Source organism: Ptychodera flava, chromosome 21 (assembly GCF_041260155.1).
Source record: "Ptychodera flava strain L36383 chromosome 21, AS_Pfla_20210202, whole genome shotgun sequence".
Taxonomy (NCBI): domain Eukaryota; kingdom Metazoa; phylum Hemichordata; class Enteropneusta; family Ptychoderidae; genus Ptychodera; species Ptychodera flava.
In genome coordinates, this window is record NC_091948.1 from 7809842 (window position 1) to 7826385 (window position 16544).

The following is a 16544-nucleotide window of genomic DNA, read 5'->3' on the forward strand; positions in this document are numbered from 1 at the left end:
TATCGGTTTGAGAAAATCAACAGTAGGCTGAAACAACTATTGAATTGAAACCACAAAATTATTGAGTAGCATTGTTACAATTTCCTGGGCATTCTTTTGTCACAATGAAACTTTATTTTCTCATATCAAATACGCTTCTTCCATCAATTGTGTTTCTGTATTTCAGTCATCACCTCAATGTTTACAAGTGTTTTGTTTTTCTACCCATGTGATTGAAAGTTTTTCACAGGCATGTTGTTACCATCTATCTACCTTAAATTTAGCATCTGTAAAACGAAAGCACCTTAAAAAACTTCTTTATTATAGTAGATATTAGCTTTCTTCCAAAGTATTTGACAAGAACAAGTTGCAATGAATAATGAATTGCTGGCTGTGATGATGATTCAAAAATGTTGGTGCTGTATGTTTTATGAAATGAAAATGAAAGTAACCAAAACTTGCCTACACTCTTGAATGGAATAATACCATTGCAAAAGTGTGTTGACTTTTCAGTCGTTTTGCTTTAAAATGTGTGCTTGAAGTATTGTGTACTTTGCATGTAATGTTCAAATCACTGTTACACTTTAGCAAGCATGTCTTCAGGCAGAGCCCTGTGGAGCAAGAACTGCTCTAGTGTCTGTGCTTCAAGTTTTGACATGCCTTAATTTCTTACGACTCAACTCAGCAACTGTGATGATTTCACTTCTTGCAAGTTATTTTTAATGATGATGTAATTGTGCTATGTAATCGTTTCAGCCGGTTAGCTCCAAAATTCAGTACTATGGATGAAAGAAAATTCAACTAATTTGTTTTGTATCATCAACTCACCTCTCTTCCATCCATCCTATTTTACCCTGACCACCCCTGGCTATCTAATGGAATGGACCACTTTAACTATTAACCAATGAGATGCAAGATGCAAAAAACACTTCGTTAAGGGAAGAAAAGATGAGAGGATTATTCCTACCTATGCCATGAAAATAAATCTTTTCATATAACTTAAAACTGAATTTTTACGAGGAGCATACCTGTCAAAATATCAGCAAGTAAATTTGATAAAGAAGTTCGTATGTTAGCAATAATCAATAATCTGTATGGGGCTAATGATAGCAAAACTATTTGCAGAAGATACAGGTACAAAATACACTTTGTACTTGCCTACCCTAGTTTGATCAAAATTTTGGTATCACCCATGCCAGGAAGCGATTAGTGGAACATTCCATGGCCTCTTGCACGAGGGGAGGAATTTGATTTAATCTTTGTGATCCAAAAATCAGCATTGACATTACTATGCAGGTTAATTTTGATTACACATTCTGAAATTCTGAGAAATGAATTCTAAATGAAAAACATTTTGTATGCAAATTTATCAATATAATTCATTATGCTTCACTTTTTAAAAGCTATAAAGATGCTTTGTTTACAAGTTTAATTATTTATCTTATTTTCTTACTGTACTGATTTCTACCGAGAATTAATCCTTGCAAAGCGTTGTCACCGTACATCTTTTAAAAAAAGGTTTGATGTAAAATACCTGTTCAATATTAAAAATTTATCAAATAGATATTGTACATTTAAGATTTAACATTCCATGTACAGCTAATATTCTTGTATTGTGTACATTTGTAAAGATGTTTTGTTTTCCTTTCTGTATATTTGTATTAAAAGGAAGCTTTAACATTTGCATGATCTGTGAATTTTTTGGATCAGGTCATGTTTTGTATATTAAGATTGATACTAAAATCTAGCTTATTACATGTAAATACAGGACTACTTTTTTCAATAAAGTTATTACTAATTTAAGAGACGCTGAATTTGTTGAGTTTGTGTTCCAGAGTGAGTTTAAGAATGTCTGTTGACAAGGTGAGTAGCCATGGCAGTTGTCAATCTTGATCAATGACATACAAAGTAAAGACACGTCAAGATTTAAATAAAGTATAAGGCTGGTGTTTATTTTTATAGCTTTTCTGTGTATTTACAGATTTGGTATAAGGAACTGAACAAAAGAAACTGACAACTAAATAAACTGATATCGTATAAAATTGACTGATAAAATGAATGTGTGGGAAATGGCTTAGAAAAGAACAAGGAACTGAGTAAAAAGAAATGTAAAATCTTCCATATAGACAACTTGAACATTTTAAAATTTACTTTAAACTGCTGAAAGTTTAATTGAAATAGTAACAATTAATGCTAACTTCCAGCTTGGCAGAGACTAGCAGTAAGCATGAATAAACCCTTCACAGCAGACCCAACATACACTGAATATCAACGGTGGTTTATATGTGATATAATTTTTGAAAGTCTCTTGATACACTACCTTCGTTCTGATGTGTGAGTGTACAATTCTCACTACCTTAAATAGCTTTTGTCTTGGGCTGGAGCAAACTACATGATATTGAAATGCATTGTGGGTAAACAGTTGACTTCTCAACACAATGTAATTTCTGTCATGACAAGTTTTGTTCAGTTGTGAAACTAGCTGAACTCATTCATCTTTTCAACTTTTTAGCCATTTCTGGCATGAAATTCCAGTATAACCTAAAATTTTAGTTTTTGTTTCTGTAATCTTACATGTTTTACCTATAGAAATCCTGGTCAACCAGCAGAGACTTTTTTTACTCACTTAGGTGGCAAAATCATCTTTCACCCTTTCATCCCCATTTCCCTGTCTAGAGGTCCAACTTTGCCATAGAAAACATAGGGATTGGGTCAATCCATGATGGTGAAAGGGTTCAGGGAGCGAGAATTGATATACAGTGTGTATATAAGGCCTGCTAAATTTGTTCTTATGTTTGCCAGTTTTGGACAAGCTGGACGTCACTGAGACTGGCTGCATTTTCAAGTACATTTTTGGCAATTTTGCATAAATTTTAAGATAATTTCTGTAGAGAATGTCACTTGAGATGGCAATATTTAACAATTTCATGCATTGTGTTTCAAATGAACATCTAGATGTCTGAACCAGCTCATTTGTTATCTTTGCTAACCGCTGTCATCCTTCAATGACTACATTAGGATAACAATTGTGGAAAGATTGTTTTTCTCCTGTTGGGCTGAAATACCAGCTGTGTTTGTGCTCTATCACCTCAAAGCCAGACTATGTCACAATTGAGTTGATAGAACATTCACACAAGACAAGAAAGAAATATTTTCTTGATATTTAATACTCACTAGTGCCAGAAACTCAAAACTTTTGATGGATTTTTTTTGCAACTTTTGTTTAGCATATCAATTACAAGCTCTTATTCTACAGCCCAAAGCATGTTGAAACACCAACTACTTAGCTTGTCCACACAGCATCTATATGTGTGTGAAATGCATTCTACCCAAGACCAGACTTCACTTGTCAACAATAACAATTCAGTTTACACATGTAAAGGCTGAGTTGACAAGCTTAATATTAAAAGTGTATTTTCATATACTTTGGAGAGTACTGTAAAGCAAGAACCTAGTTGACATAGAAAACAAAAATAGCGAAAATCATCAAAATTTACAGCTGCTGGTCTTTTGACAATTGCCAGGTACAATGTAGATATACAAAATTGTTTCCCATACTCCGCTCAAAGCATGGTGTCGTTACCATGGTGATCCCTTTTGTGTAACTTTTTGCAAAGAATAGTAAACTGCATTGCAACATTTACTGTACTCCAGTACTATTCTTTGTCCTATGATTATGATGAATTTGTACATTTATAATTGGCACAGTCAAAGTACACCACACCCAAGTCAACCTGCCATCATTCAATGCATGATCAATTGGCTTGGATTTTTTCAATGACTTCACAATATAAACTGAAAAATTGAGAGGGATGTCCTGAGATTCAACAAAACAAATTCTGGCAGCAAATATGTTATCATTTATTTCATAAAACAAAATTACTTAAAATTATTGTAAAATCACAACTAACTCAATATCTTCATTAATAAATATTTAAAAAAAAAAGTTTCCATTTAAACAATGTCCATAGAGGTACGTATGGCTGATTCTTTTTTAGCTTCTTGGGTCTTTTCATAACTTGTCAATTAATGCTGTCAACACAAGTTACTTTTGAGTTCAATTTCCTCCTTATCTGATGATATTCATTTTCAAATTGAATGCATCTCAAAATTGAAAGGCTTAAACTTTTGCTTTCACTTTCCACATGGCAACCTTAAATAATTCCCTTTCAAAAACAAGAGTAAAATCAGGAGTCACTGTACAAAATTTTTGTACTAAAGAAACTAAACACCCAATATTTTCTGACACTTGAAAGTCAAAATGCCAGTCATCCCTGTGTTAATTCTTTTGGGAAAGTGAAATTTTCAATTTTAAAAGATTAAAAAAAATTCAGCCAATAATAATCTACGTTGCTTCAAAATGTGTCTCATAACTGATGGACCCAAAAGATATTTTAAAAGTTTGAAAGTCCGAATATCTGTCCCCGAGGAACATTCTACCTAAGATCAACCTTTACTGTAACCATTCTATGCTACAATTTGTGCCTGCTCATGGATCAAGGCTTTGTATGGCTGACAAGTAGGCACTCCAATTACAGTGAGGGCGCTGTTACATGTAATATTTATATTTTATTTTCAATAAAAGACTATACATCTGTGTTGACAGAACACATGCCCTCAGCACCCAGTACAGACAGTCCCCGGTACCTCTATTCAGGCCACTATGTACAGTATGTTTGATGTGTCAGCTATACAACAGATATTGTAGGATGCGGAATGATAATTAATTCTATCACTTGTCCAAGGAACATACATGCGAAATAATTATTTTCCTTGTAGGCCACAAGTGTTTATTTAATATCTTTGTCCACAAAATAGCAGTTTGCAAAATATTTGAACAATCAATTAGGGGTACCTGTAAAACTCGAACCATTTTACAACCATTTACGATCGAGTAACAAAATGGCCCATGGTTTGTGTCTTAGTACAGCAGCTTCTTCCCATGAGCAGCATGTGACATACCCTGATAACTGTTTTCTGACTTGATAAACGATATTCTGAATCTCTGAATGCTATACCTAAGATACTGGGTCAAGTAGTGCTCGTAGAAATTGGGATGATTTTTGAGAAGAAAGGTTTAAGAGTGTCCAGGAAGAGTAACTCCTAAGTCCCACAAAAATACGTTGTATGCACAAGACTTCAACCCTAATCACACTAACAGCTGATCCATTTGTTCAGTGACTGAATGAAACATTTTCTGTTGTGCATGTTTGACAGTGATAATTGCCAAAACACCACCTGGTAAGATGTTACATTCTGCACAGGTAAAAGTGCACCCCCTGGTGGTGGTGGTGGTGGCACTCACAGGATGGTTCAGCACCCATGCTTGTTCCACCAAATTTCAAAGCACCCCAAATATGGGAATTTTAAATGAAAAGACACTCTTATTTTAATAAATTTACACCAAAAAACACACCCTTACAAAGTCTAGGAGAGGGAGAGAGAATTTCAAAATACAGTTACAGTCTTAAGTCATGTCAATGTTGTATAGAGCAACGAGGTTGTTTTAACACATCAATGTCATCTAATTTGCCATCTGTACTAACTTATAACTTTTGGATAAATAGTGTCTATGATGACGTCATTATCCAAAACAATCTCATTTTCAATTTAGCCCTGGCATGGCTGTACATCTGAGAAATTTTTCAGCTACTTTCAATTGGATATTTCATGGACAAGCTTTCCGAAAAGAGTACCCATTTATCTTGGTTTTCACAGACCTTGATTTCCTCATCAGTGATATTTGGAACACGCATCAGTACCTATTTTCCCTGAGAGTGCCACCACTGGGCAAAAGTGCAAAGACCATTATTGACTGCAACCATAGAAGCAGCGCAGACAGTATAGGTTTTTCTATACTAAAAGATCTGTCGCTCAAAGACGCTTGTAGAGGGGGGCGAAGAGGGCGCCCTCAAGTGACAGACCTTTCACTCTAAGGTTTTTCCAGACTGTTACTTTATCATCAGGCCATGAACACTTCCCTTGATCAGATCAGTTCCTGGGATGTTGATGTTGAAGTCACTTTTATGCACAGTGACACTTCCACATTGACGGTACAAAAATACACCAAGAATAACCCATTGTCTTGCTAATTTCTGAAACCACTCCAAGTCACTAGGTGTTCACGGATATCAGTCCATTTTGTCCTCAACAACTGTCACAATTCGCATTGGAGCTGTCAGATCCATATCTCTTGAATGAATTCAGACTAAACTGAGAATTCTTCGATAATAACATAGTACTGGGCTGCATTCTGCTGATTTTAATTGCTGCTTCTGTATTCAACACTGCCAACAGTATAGCCATGAACACTGTCGCCGGTATAGCCACAAACGCTGTCATCGGTATAGCCATGAACAGTGTCGCTAGTGTAGCCACAAACACTGTTGCCAGTATAGCCATGAACAGTGTCGCTAGTGTAGCCACAAACGCTGTCGCCGGTATAGCCATGAACAGTGTCGCTAGTGTAGCCACAAACGCTGTCGCCGGTATAGCCATGAACAGTGTAGAGGAAACAACAATCACAAAATCTTGTGATCTCTAATGAAGCTAGGCTGATGTCAGTTTTATCTCTTGCACATACCACAGTCTTCAGCTCAAAGTTCAGAAGGCATTTATAAAGTTCAGCGAGCAACTTTGATTGCTCAGGAGAAACACTTGAAATTGCATCGTTGTTTTTTTTTTCTCATTTTCCAACAATGGCTGGATCTGCTACGTCTTCTTGGGAAACATTCTGATGAACATGATCATCCACAGAAATGTTATACAGACGACCAGCAACAAGATCCAAACCCACCAATTGCAAGATTTCTTGGTATGTGCTTCAAGCCGGTCACTCTCCACTTTCAGCCGGTCATAGTTGACATCGGCAAGTTTTGTGGCATCTCCTAGCATCTGGTTGATGAAAGCAAAGAATTTAACATGATCAGAATTTGAACACAATCAGTAAACAAACAAAGTCAGTTCTTGGTTAACTTTGTATCAGATGTGGAGGAATTTCAAACAAGATGTGTAGGGTTAAAATGGCCCTTGAACTCCTCTCAAATAATCTTTTGGCAAATGTTGTTTAAGTTTTACCACCGGTACCATGAAATCAGCAAATTAACAAATTTAGTATTGCTGAAAAGTGTGATTTAAGTTTAGAAATAAGAATAGATGGATGTGAAAAAAGTGTGGCTTTTTTCTAACTCATAGCAACACCTGCAAAGTCATAGAAAGAAACACATCAGGCTCAAGGTCATGATGATCTCAATTGTAGAAGAGCTTTATTTCATAAAGACGATGTTGATTATAATTACTGACAGAAATTCACAGAAATGGATCAAATTTTCTCACCTTATTGTCTTCCTTTATTATGTTACTGGCTACGATTGAATTGTGTTTTAAACTTTGCGCTAATTTGATCATGTCTTCTGCCAATTTTTCTTGCATGTCTTGGTGATGTTGCAACAGTGTGTCCAGATCTTCACCGGATTCTTCTGTTTTCCTGAAGACAGAAACAGATTCACAATCACTTTTCAGATTTGTAATTGTACATACAGTGTCTTGCTAGTTTTGTAACTGAAGTACTTGCATCACCAGATTACGGAGAATCCTAATCTGGTTCAGATATTGGTCAAGTATACACTAATTCATGCTAATACTCAGCTAATCTGACATACAGTACAGTGAGAAATTGTTCAGTTTGTAGAGGTGTTCAGTTTAAAGAGGTCCTTTTAACATAGAGTTCTATTGGAATGGGACTGGGAAAAGGGTTCAGTTTAGACAGGGTGAGGTTTAGACAGGTTTCACTGTATTTGTAATCTTTGTAAGTTAGAATAAAGTACTTGTATGTTGTTACTGCCCCGGTGCTACAATATATTGAGGTCACAATCATTTGCTTGTTACTTGACATTACCACAAACATAGGGCCAAAGTCCCTGAAGCTACTATAGACAAGGATACAAAATTAAGTATTTCCTGACTGTATGAAATTATCTCACTAAGGTCATCCTAGGGACCTGTAAACCAAATATTAAAGCTGTCTGACCAGCGGTTTTGAAAAAACAAGCGACCCAACAGTTGACAGAGCTCTGCTGTGTTATGCAGAGAATAACTTTTTGTGACACATGTATTGATGAAGAAGGTGGATATCTTTGATAGCTCATTTCAGGATGGCCTGACCAAAAATGGCAAAATTAGCCGCAAAAATACAAAATTGATGATTTCATCATGATTTCAATATATTACATTAAGATAAAGCCTAGGAACCTGTATACCAAATATCAAAGCTATCAGATGAGTAACTTTTGAGAAACAAATATTTTGACCAAAAATGGCAAAATTAGCTGCAAAAATACAAAATTGATGATTTCTTCATAATTTTAATATATTACATTAAGATAAAGCTTAGGAACCTGTATACCAAATATCAAAGCTATCAGATGAGTAACTTTTGAGAAACAAATATTTTGACCAAAAATAGCAAAAATTGACCCAAAAATACAAAAATTGAAGATTTCATCAAATTTCAATATATCATACTAAGACAGCCCCTAGGAACCTGTATACCAAATATCAAAGGCATCACACACGTAGTTTTTGAGAAACACATTTTTTGACCAAAAACAGCAAAAATTGCACCAAAAATACAAAATTGCAGATTTCGTCATATATTCAATATATCATATTTAGTTCATCTGTAGGAACCTGCATACCAAATATCAAAGCTGTCAGACGATAGTTTTGACGAAATAAAGTTTTGACCAAAAAAGACAAAAAAATTCCTTAAAAATATAGATTTGCATATTTCATCACAATTTGAACAAATCTAAGTTGGGTTATCCCTAGGGACCTGTATACCAAAAAACAAAGCTGTCTGACCAGCGGTTATGAAGAAGAAGATTTTTTACCAAAAACGCCTTTTTGGCACTAATTTGCATATTTTCAAGAATATCAACAACAAAAAATGGTCTCTCAAAATGATATTTTTCATCTACACAACAAATATCAAATCAGTAAGTACTGCGGTTCTCAAGATATTTGAGTGGACGGACGCCTCACAAATGGACATACATACATAAATACATACATACATACAGACTGACGACGGACGCCGAACGGTTACCCATCCCAATAGCTTCTACAGACTATAGTCTATAGTAGCTAAAAACATTCATTTTGCTGATAAATACAGCTTATGTAATATACATGCAACGTATGCACTCATAAATGATACATACTTTCTGTGCCGCAAACCATTCTCCTGTGAATTTTCCTAGTGAGGGGGAAACAAAAACATTTCAGTATAAAAATTACAGATTTTGCTAGCATTTTGTTTTCGTTGTACAATTTTCTGATTTTCACTTGCAGATAGTTTCAATATGATTGATATTATTTTTTCATGTACATGTATATGAAAGCTGCTTTCAAAGTTGAGTTCACTTGCTGAAAGAACTGAAGTACAGTAATAAATGAAATCAGTTTGAAAAATAGAGGCGAGGTCAAAAACAGGGGGGAGTGAGTTACTTTGCTTATCAGACCCATGTTATCAAATACCTTTGACCCTGTCACCATGGCTACCGGTTCAACAATTCTACGTTTGAGTAACAAACAAGGGAGTGATATGATGCAGAAATTTCAATTGAAACACATCGTCCTTACTTGGCCTAGTAGCTCCTCCCTCATCTCATTTGTATATCTTGAAGTTGCTTGTAAATGGATTCCTTTGGTAGTCGATGAAGTCTTGGTGTCCGGCAGTGTACTCGTCTTACCAGGGACAAGACGTTGAGTGGCCATCGCCTTGTCAGTGGCTGAAGACTTCAATAAAATAACAAAGAAATAAACATACATGTACCTTCCCAAAAGACATTTGCAATCAGTATTGTAATGAGATATCACAACATTTATCTTTGATCACAAAAAAAAATTATTATTAGTGATACGTAGCTTTCTGAAGACTATTTAGTTTATTACATCATATTTTATATGCTAAACTTCTTTCTTTCAATGGAAAAGACACACACTAAGAGATCTAAGTAATCCTCAGTAATCCACAGTGATCTCTGGGATCAAGAAAAGGTGCCTTTAACACCATTGTTGACAATTCATGAAACCCCTAAAGAGGATGTTTATCTGTAGGCATTGTAATATACAGTACTTGACAAAAAGTCTACATTTATTCAGGTTTTTCATCACTTTTCTCTCCTCAAAAATATACAATTCTAGATGTTGTGTGGATAAAGTTTTAGATGTCATGTAGATCCATTCTCACAAGCCAGAGCATAATTTCTGCCCCGCGGACCTACGCAAAAATCAGCGCCAATCTGCTGCCGTAAAGGGGCATGTGGTTTACGACAATATGTAGATCAAGTTACCAATAGACATAAAATGTCATGTTTGCGGATCAAAATTAAAATAACCAACTAACAGAGCTGAAAACATACAACTTACCAATTTCTGTGCCTCTATCAGACCACGAAGAAATTCAATTTTTCTTGAATACTCTTGCAAGGCCTCTTGACTGGGTTTGCTTTGAGGCAAAAAAATTATTCAACGGATATCAAGGCGAGGTGTAAAATGAACGACTCTACATCAAAACTACATAACGACTCTACATCAAAACTACATAATGACTCTACATTAAAACTACATGCCTGGATTGTGCCATCGATCACTTTTGTATTTCTCCTACTTTCTCTACACATGTCCAATATCATATATGACATGACAGGGCTGCATATTGGGGGCAGAGGTAGGGGGATTTGAAGGAAGGGAGCATCCAGTGGTCCAAAAATCCAGGACAAAAATTTGTGGAATGGACAAGTGATCGTGCAATTCATTGTTATAGTTTACAGAGCTAAAAAAATACCAATGGAAATTGTACGATTGTAGAATATTGAAATTATGAAAGACAAAGTTGTATCGAGGACTACCGATTATGGAATGGATTTTGCTATCCCCAGCTTTTGGCATGCAGTACTGTTTTCTGATTATGCTGTAAACCAGTAAATCACAGATCGGAGAAGATTTGTATGGAAAATTCTGGCATCTTTTCTCTCTGAGGAATGAACGTGCTCAGATACATTCTGATGATCCAATAAGTACCTTGGTGATTTCTTCAATTCTCCCAACTTTTCTTGAAGGGCTCCAATATACTGCAAAAGAAAAACAAATTATGGATTAAAGCCGTGGGATAAAAGCCGTCCAGCTGTAGACCAGTTTGCATGAAGTCTAGATCCAACATTCTCAAAATGATGCAATAACACTTCTTGATACATGCATTTTCATTGTCTTGAAGGCGTTAACATGGGAGTGGGTTGTAACAGTTAGCTCCTAAAGCGAACTGTTCATGAGCTTTGTTATTTTTATATTCTTCAACCTTCCCACCAGGTATCTTATCAAGTGAGATGCAGACCTGTGCATGCAAAGACTACAGTCGGTACAGTAGTGTACGCAAACACACTACAGTATGGACACTAACTTCGGATTGTGTACGGTTCAGAATCACAGATCGAAAGCGTCATAATTATTACGAGTGTCATTCGATTTGCAAATGGAATGATACCTTTTCAAGTCTCCAATCGCCCTGTCTTCCTTCGGCCGCCATCGCTTCACAACGGGCGAGAAGCCGCTGTAAGTTGGTTTCCATTCGGGACGCCATGTTGTCACTTCGCCAGCTGATATTGACACCTGCGCACTTTGTTCGCGCATAATGACATCACCGTTTGCCTTTGCTCTGCCGTCAAGACGTACCTGGTGTCAAGCCTTCCGGCAGACACTGTATTTCACTCGAGACATAAAAAACCTTAAAATGAAACAGTATTAATCTCTGCATGCATCCCGTCATAGACATTATTCATGGTGGGCCGCCTACAATTTGTCGCCGTAAGTTGCAGTCTCGGCACGGCACTCCCACAGGTTATCGTAATGTTGCTTGGATAGTCGTTCGAGGCAGGCGGCCGGAGGTCGCCGTTTACTTGGAAAAAATAGATCTTTTCCGAGTAAACGGCGACCTGCGGCCGCCCGCCTCGAACGACTATCCAAGCAACATTACGATAACCTGTGGGCACTCCAAAGTACTGAAGCTTAGGTGCAGGTTCATGATGGACATGTGCGCCCTCAATAGCTAGTATATCACTCATATTTTGTTTTTCCAAGTTTTTGCCGAAAGTATTCATGGTTTTCCGGTATTTCTCCATACTTTCAGACACATGTCGAGCGAGTGACATTCGATCTTTAATTGATCAATTGCCAAATGCTCTCAATTTCGCGTACAGATCTTACAAGTATATGAAGAGAGCCTGGAAGTCATGTTCCGAAGCGAACGTTGTTTCCAGAGAGGAATGATTATGTATAGTCAAACCTTGGGACTTGAATTGGACAGAAACCCTACCAATCCGAAAGCACAGTGAACATTAAGCAGAGAAAACATCCAAAGGTAATACATGTACATCAATGTAAAGAAATCATAATCAACCATTGTCATAACAACAAGGCTTCCCATTGCATCCCACTAATCAACAGGTACACAATAGTGTGCCCGGTGCAAGAGTCGAACCAGGGACCGTTTGTTTATGCAGATCCCCGGATGACAAGAATCCTCAATGGAAGACACCTTATGCTGTGTTTAATTTGGATTTGGTTTGTCTCATATGAATCAAAATTAATAGTCTTTTGACTGTTTTGAACGCTAACGCTAAACGGTATACATCATATCCATACACATCCTCAAATTAATTAAAAACGAGTACCAGTTTACTCGCACCTTTTCCACCCCCTCCCGAACAAACTCGCCCGATACCAACTCGCCTGATACCAATTCACCCGAAACCAATTTGTAATTTTTATGAGTAGCTCGTACTGACAAATCATCGACCCAAATAACGTCTGACCACAGTCTCCATGTCGTCTGTCAGACACGATATTCACGACGCAAGATACTTGAACTCGACAACGACAATAGGCCTAATACATGTACACGACCGAGGCTAATGCTTTTGATCGGGTGATACGGTACAACGTATGACGGCTTTCGCTGCTGCGTACAAATTTTGACTTTGTGACGTATTAAAACTTATTTGTAATTTTTACATAGCAGAACAGTGTTTTCTTCATTTAAAGTGGAAGAAGAGCAGTTTATTTCGCAAAAATGTGGTGAATTTTGGCAAAAAAAAACGTCCGCGCGTCAATAGTCAATTTTTGTCTGTCAATAGGCACTCCGTAAAAATTTACAGCACAAGGTACGTGGAATCTGTATCACCAGATATATTATCAGATATACTACATGTGCATCTCAAACAACAGGCAAGTTGGTATCAGGCGAGTTGGAATCGGGTGAGTTGGTTTTGGGCAGGTTGGAAAAGGTGTGAGTTAACTGTCATTCAATTAAAACCTATCATACGACGCCATTGACAAATCTCTACGAAACAGTCGTAGCCGATCTGTTCCATGACAGACGCGATATGCGCGTTCCATGTTGCCAAGGCACGTCGAACGCGGCGATTTGTTTATCGGTAGAACTTTCTTCCGCCTCCACAGCGTGGTTCAAGTATCGTTGATCTATCTCTGCAAAATCCCGCTTTTACGTCTTAAAACAGTGAAATCTTCACGGATCAGTTATGGCCACTAGTAGTCCAAAAGGTAGGTGTCCCGTAGTTTGCCTTTCATTGTTAACATCAGAGTCAAGAATGGTAAAAGGTTGCTTTCTAGGAGCGCTCGATCGATCTAGCCCTTGTCAAAAATCTTACTTGTATCACATAAAACCATCGAATTTACAGAAATGCGGTAAATAGTCATCGTACGATGGGTATTAACAGTATTTCTGGTGACCAATGATGATACTATCTATTAAACCATTTGGGGCATAATGTACAATGAAATTGTGTATGCAATATATACCATTGATATACAATGAAAATATCAAAATTAAAATCTCAAGCACCGAACGTTATACAAATGCCAGGTTGCTTTGCATCGCGACCGATGCCAGATTGGTCCTGAAACTGTGACTTTGGTTTGGAAATTTAGACAATGATCGTTCCATTTACAGATTTTGAAGCTATATCTAGCATTATCAGCGCTGAAGAGTCTCTTGCACTGAAGAATATCTTGTCATCTTGTCCAAATTTAGGGTTAAGCAGCCCTATTGGTAAGTTTGTAATGACTTCGCTGTGTAGCCTAGCCATGTACAACAATTCAACATTCAAATTAATTTCCTACTAAGTTTTTCGATTTGTCGAATCTTAAAATCGATGAGATTTTAAGAGAGTAAATTGTTAAAACGCTTTAACAAAGGAAGCTGCACTAACGAATACAAGTTGAGATTTGGTCTTGATGCAGATTTCTCTCGCTTAGCACACACCGATCAAATGATGCAACATTTTTAGAGGATGCGAGGAAGTTGTGATTCAGAATCAACAGGAGTGATACTTACTTGTTCATAGCAGTTGTGAGGCATGTTCTCCAAACTGGCATTCTTGCTTTTGAACCGAGATCCTCACTCTCTCTCTCTTCTGTAAATTTGTCTCTTGTCTGTCAATTTCTTATAGTCTTCTGTCTGTCTGACTCTCTTGGTCTGTCTCTCCCTGTCTCTGCCTCTGTCCCTGTCTGTTTCCCTCTGTCTTTCTGTGTGACTCTCTCTCTCTCTCTCTCTCTCTCTCTCTCTCTCTCTCTCTCTCTCTCTCTCTCTCTCTCTCTCTCTCTCTCTCTCTCTCTCTCTCTCTCTCTCTCTCTCTCTCTCTCTCACTTTCTCTTAAAAATCGCCTTTAAATTAGATGTTAACCATTCTGTAGCAAAAAGTAACGCGGAAGTAAAGCGGATCGATAAATTTTCTTCCCAGCTTCCTCGCACTCTGAAAGACCAGCCAGAAAGGTCAAAGCAAAGGACAAGTTCACGAAATCTAATGTGCTGCGGCTCATAGAGACAGAGAGAGAACTTGCAACTGTAAAGGCCAAGATAAAGGCGTTAAACAGTAAGTCATATTACCTGTGCATTTACAGACGTATCAAACTTGTACTTAATATGATAAGATATATCTTCAGTAATGAGAGGTGAAAGGAAACGAGCAGTTCCGATGAAGCACATTCGCTGTTAACAAGAAGTGCAAAGAGATTTATCACATAAAACCTTTGTTTTCATGTCTTTCATTATTATCTATCCCTCGATTTTCACGTGTAATATTAACAACAATCACAGTCCAGTCAACCCTAACACAATCGTCTTGGGCTATAGGGCTACAAAGTTGACATTTTTAAACACATTTTCCTACTAAATTACAGTAATTACGAATATTCATCGGTGCACTTTAAATGCAGTTATTCCGTTTCTGTTTCTGTCGCATCATACACAGTGAAGACGAATATAAGTCCTGGCTTTACAAGGCCTTCAAGAACGCAAGTCGATACTATATTAAAAGTACCAAAAACAATTCCGTATAAGTCACAATTTCTGTCAATTTATAAATCTTTGATTTATAAATCACAATTTCTGTCAATTTTTAAATCTTCGATTCCTATCATACATTTCTGCATCTGTCTTCTGTAGATGCCATAGCAAATCGTGCAGTAGTAAATGTCAAGCCAGACGTGGTTGATGCCCTTAAATCTCTACGTCATCAGTATCTGTGCACTCCGGAAGCAAGACGACGAAGACTTGACACAGTCGATGTAATCACATCTCTTCGTCTTCGATACCTACGCTGTGTAGATGGCGACGTCTGCAATAGAGAGAAAAAGGCTGCCAAGTGCAAGGCAGATCTCGAGTTCAAGGGAAACGGACTGTCGTTAAGAAGCAGCCGAATGTATACTCCACCAAGGGCAACCTGCAAACGTGAACTTGAATGCCATGTAGATAGCATCAGGGGACATTCTGAACAAGTTAAATCTGCATTAAGTCCAAGTTCCAACAAGGATGATTTTATAAGTAGTGACACATCCTTTAGGCTAAGGTCAAAGACTGAAGTGCCATACTGTACAAGCAAGATGTCTGTTACTGGACTTTTCCCTCTACATCTGTGGGAAGACATCTCTGCGAAATTTATTTTCGCACTTCCAAAAATTTATAGCGAATATTCATCCGACTTTGTTCTGTAATATTTGGTCAAAGACCAATTTCGAATTCAGTATATATTTCTGTGAAATTATATCAATTTCTCATTATTTTATAGTTCACAGTTACTGCTATGCAATGAGCGATACACTCTAATATTTGGAGTGTTTATTAAATATTAAATCATAAAACATAACAGTGTATGCCTCTGACATTCTTTCCACTTATCTATGGTGCAAACTGAATTATGCATCAGATCCCATGGCTGAAAGTACTGTGCTCACAGAACAAACTCATTTTTTCTCATGAAAGCACTGTCAACAAGAACCGAATGGACTTTCATTGATAGTCATATCCCTACCAACGTAAAACCATGCATGTTTGCAAGTATTTTCCATGAATCTCCCGACGGGCTCTGTACCCCCTTTTGCCAACGTGGTTTCGTCAAAAGCCATTGTTATCAATGGTGATTGTGGACCTGTTTACCGGTAATCGGGGTGAACCTAGAACTTTTTCTGACACATGCAACGAAAACGTGC

General features: G+C 37.2%; 1 protein-coding gene across 1 annotated transcript; it reads right to left on the bottom strand.

The window, feature by feature from the left end:
• Positions 1-1910: 1910 nt before the first annotated feature.
• Positions 1911-11860, bottom strand: LOC139121275 (vesicle transport protein USE1-like). Its single transcript, XM_070686049.1, has 7 exons — positions 11525-11860; positions 11065-11114; positions 10411-10489; positions 9622-9777; positions 9201-9235; positions 7315-7465; positions 1911-6873 (listed from the first exon to the last, which is right to left on the bottom strand). Exons 1-7 carry the CDS (start codon positions 11618-11620, stop codon positions 6691-6693), a joined length of 750 nt encoding a protein of 249 aa, XP_070542150.1. The 5' UTR covers positions 11621-11860; the 3' UTR covers positions 1911-6690.
• Positions 11861-16544: the final 4684 nt, after the last annotated feature.

Excerpts from the sequence above, each read along its gene's own strand:
- LOC139121275 (XM_070686049.1), bottom strand. The coding sequence starts at position 11,620 with ATGGCGTCCCGAATGGAAACCAACTTACAGCGGCTTCTCGCCCGTTGT. Across the intron at positions 9,236-9,621 it reads GGGAGGAGCTACTAGGCCAA|GAAAATTCACAGGAGAATGG; the intron begins GTAAGGACGATG and ends CCCCCTCACTAG. Across the intron at positions 6,874-7,314 it reads TAATAAAGGAAGACAATAAG|ATGCTAGGAGATGCCACAAA; the intron begins GTGAGAAAATTT and ends TTCATCAACCAG.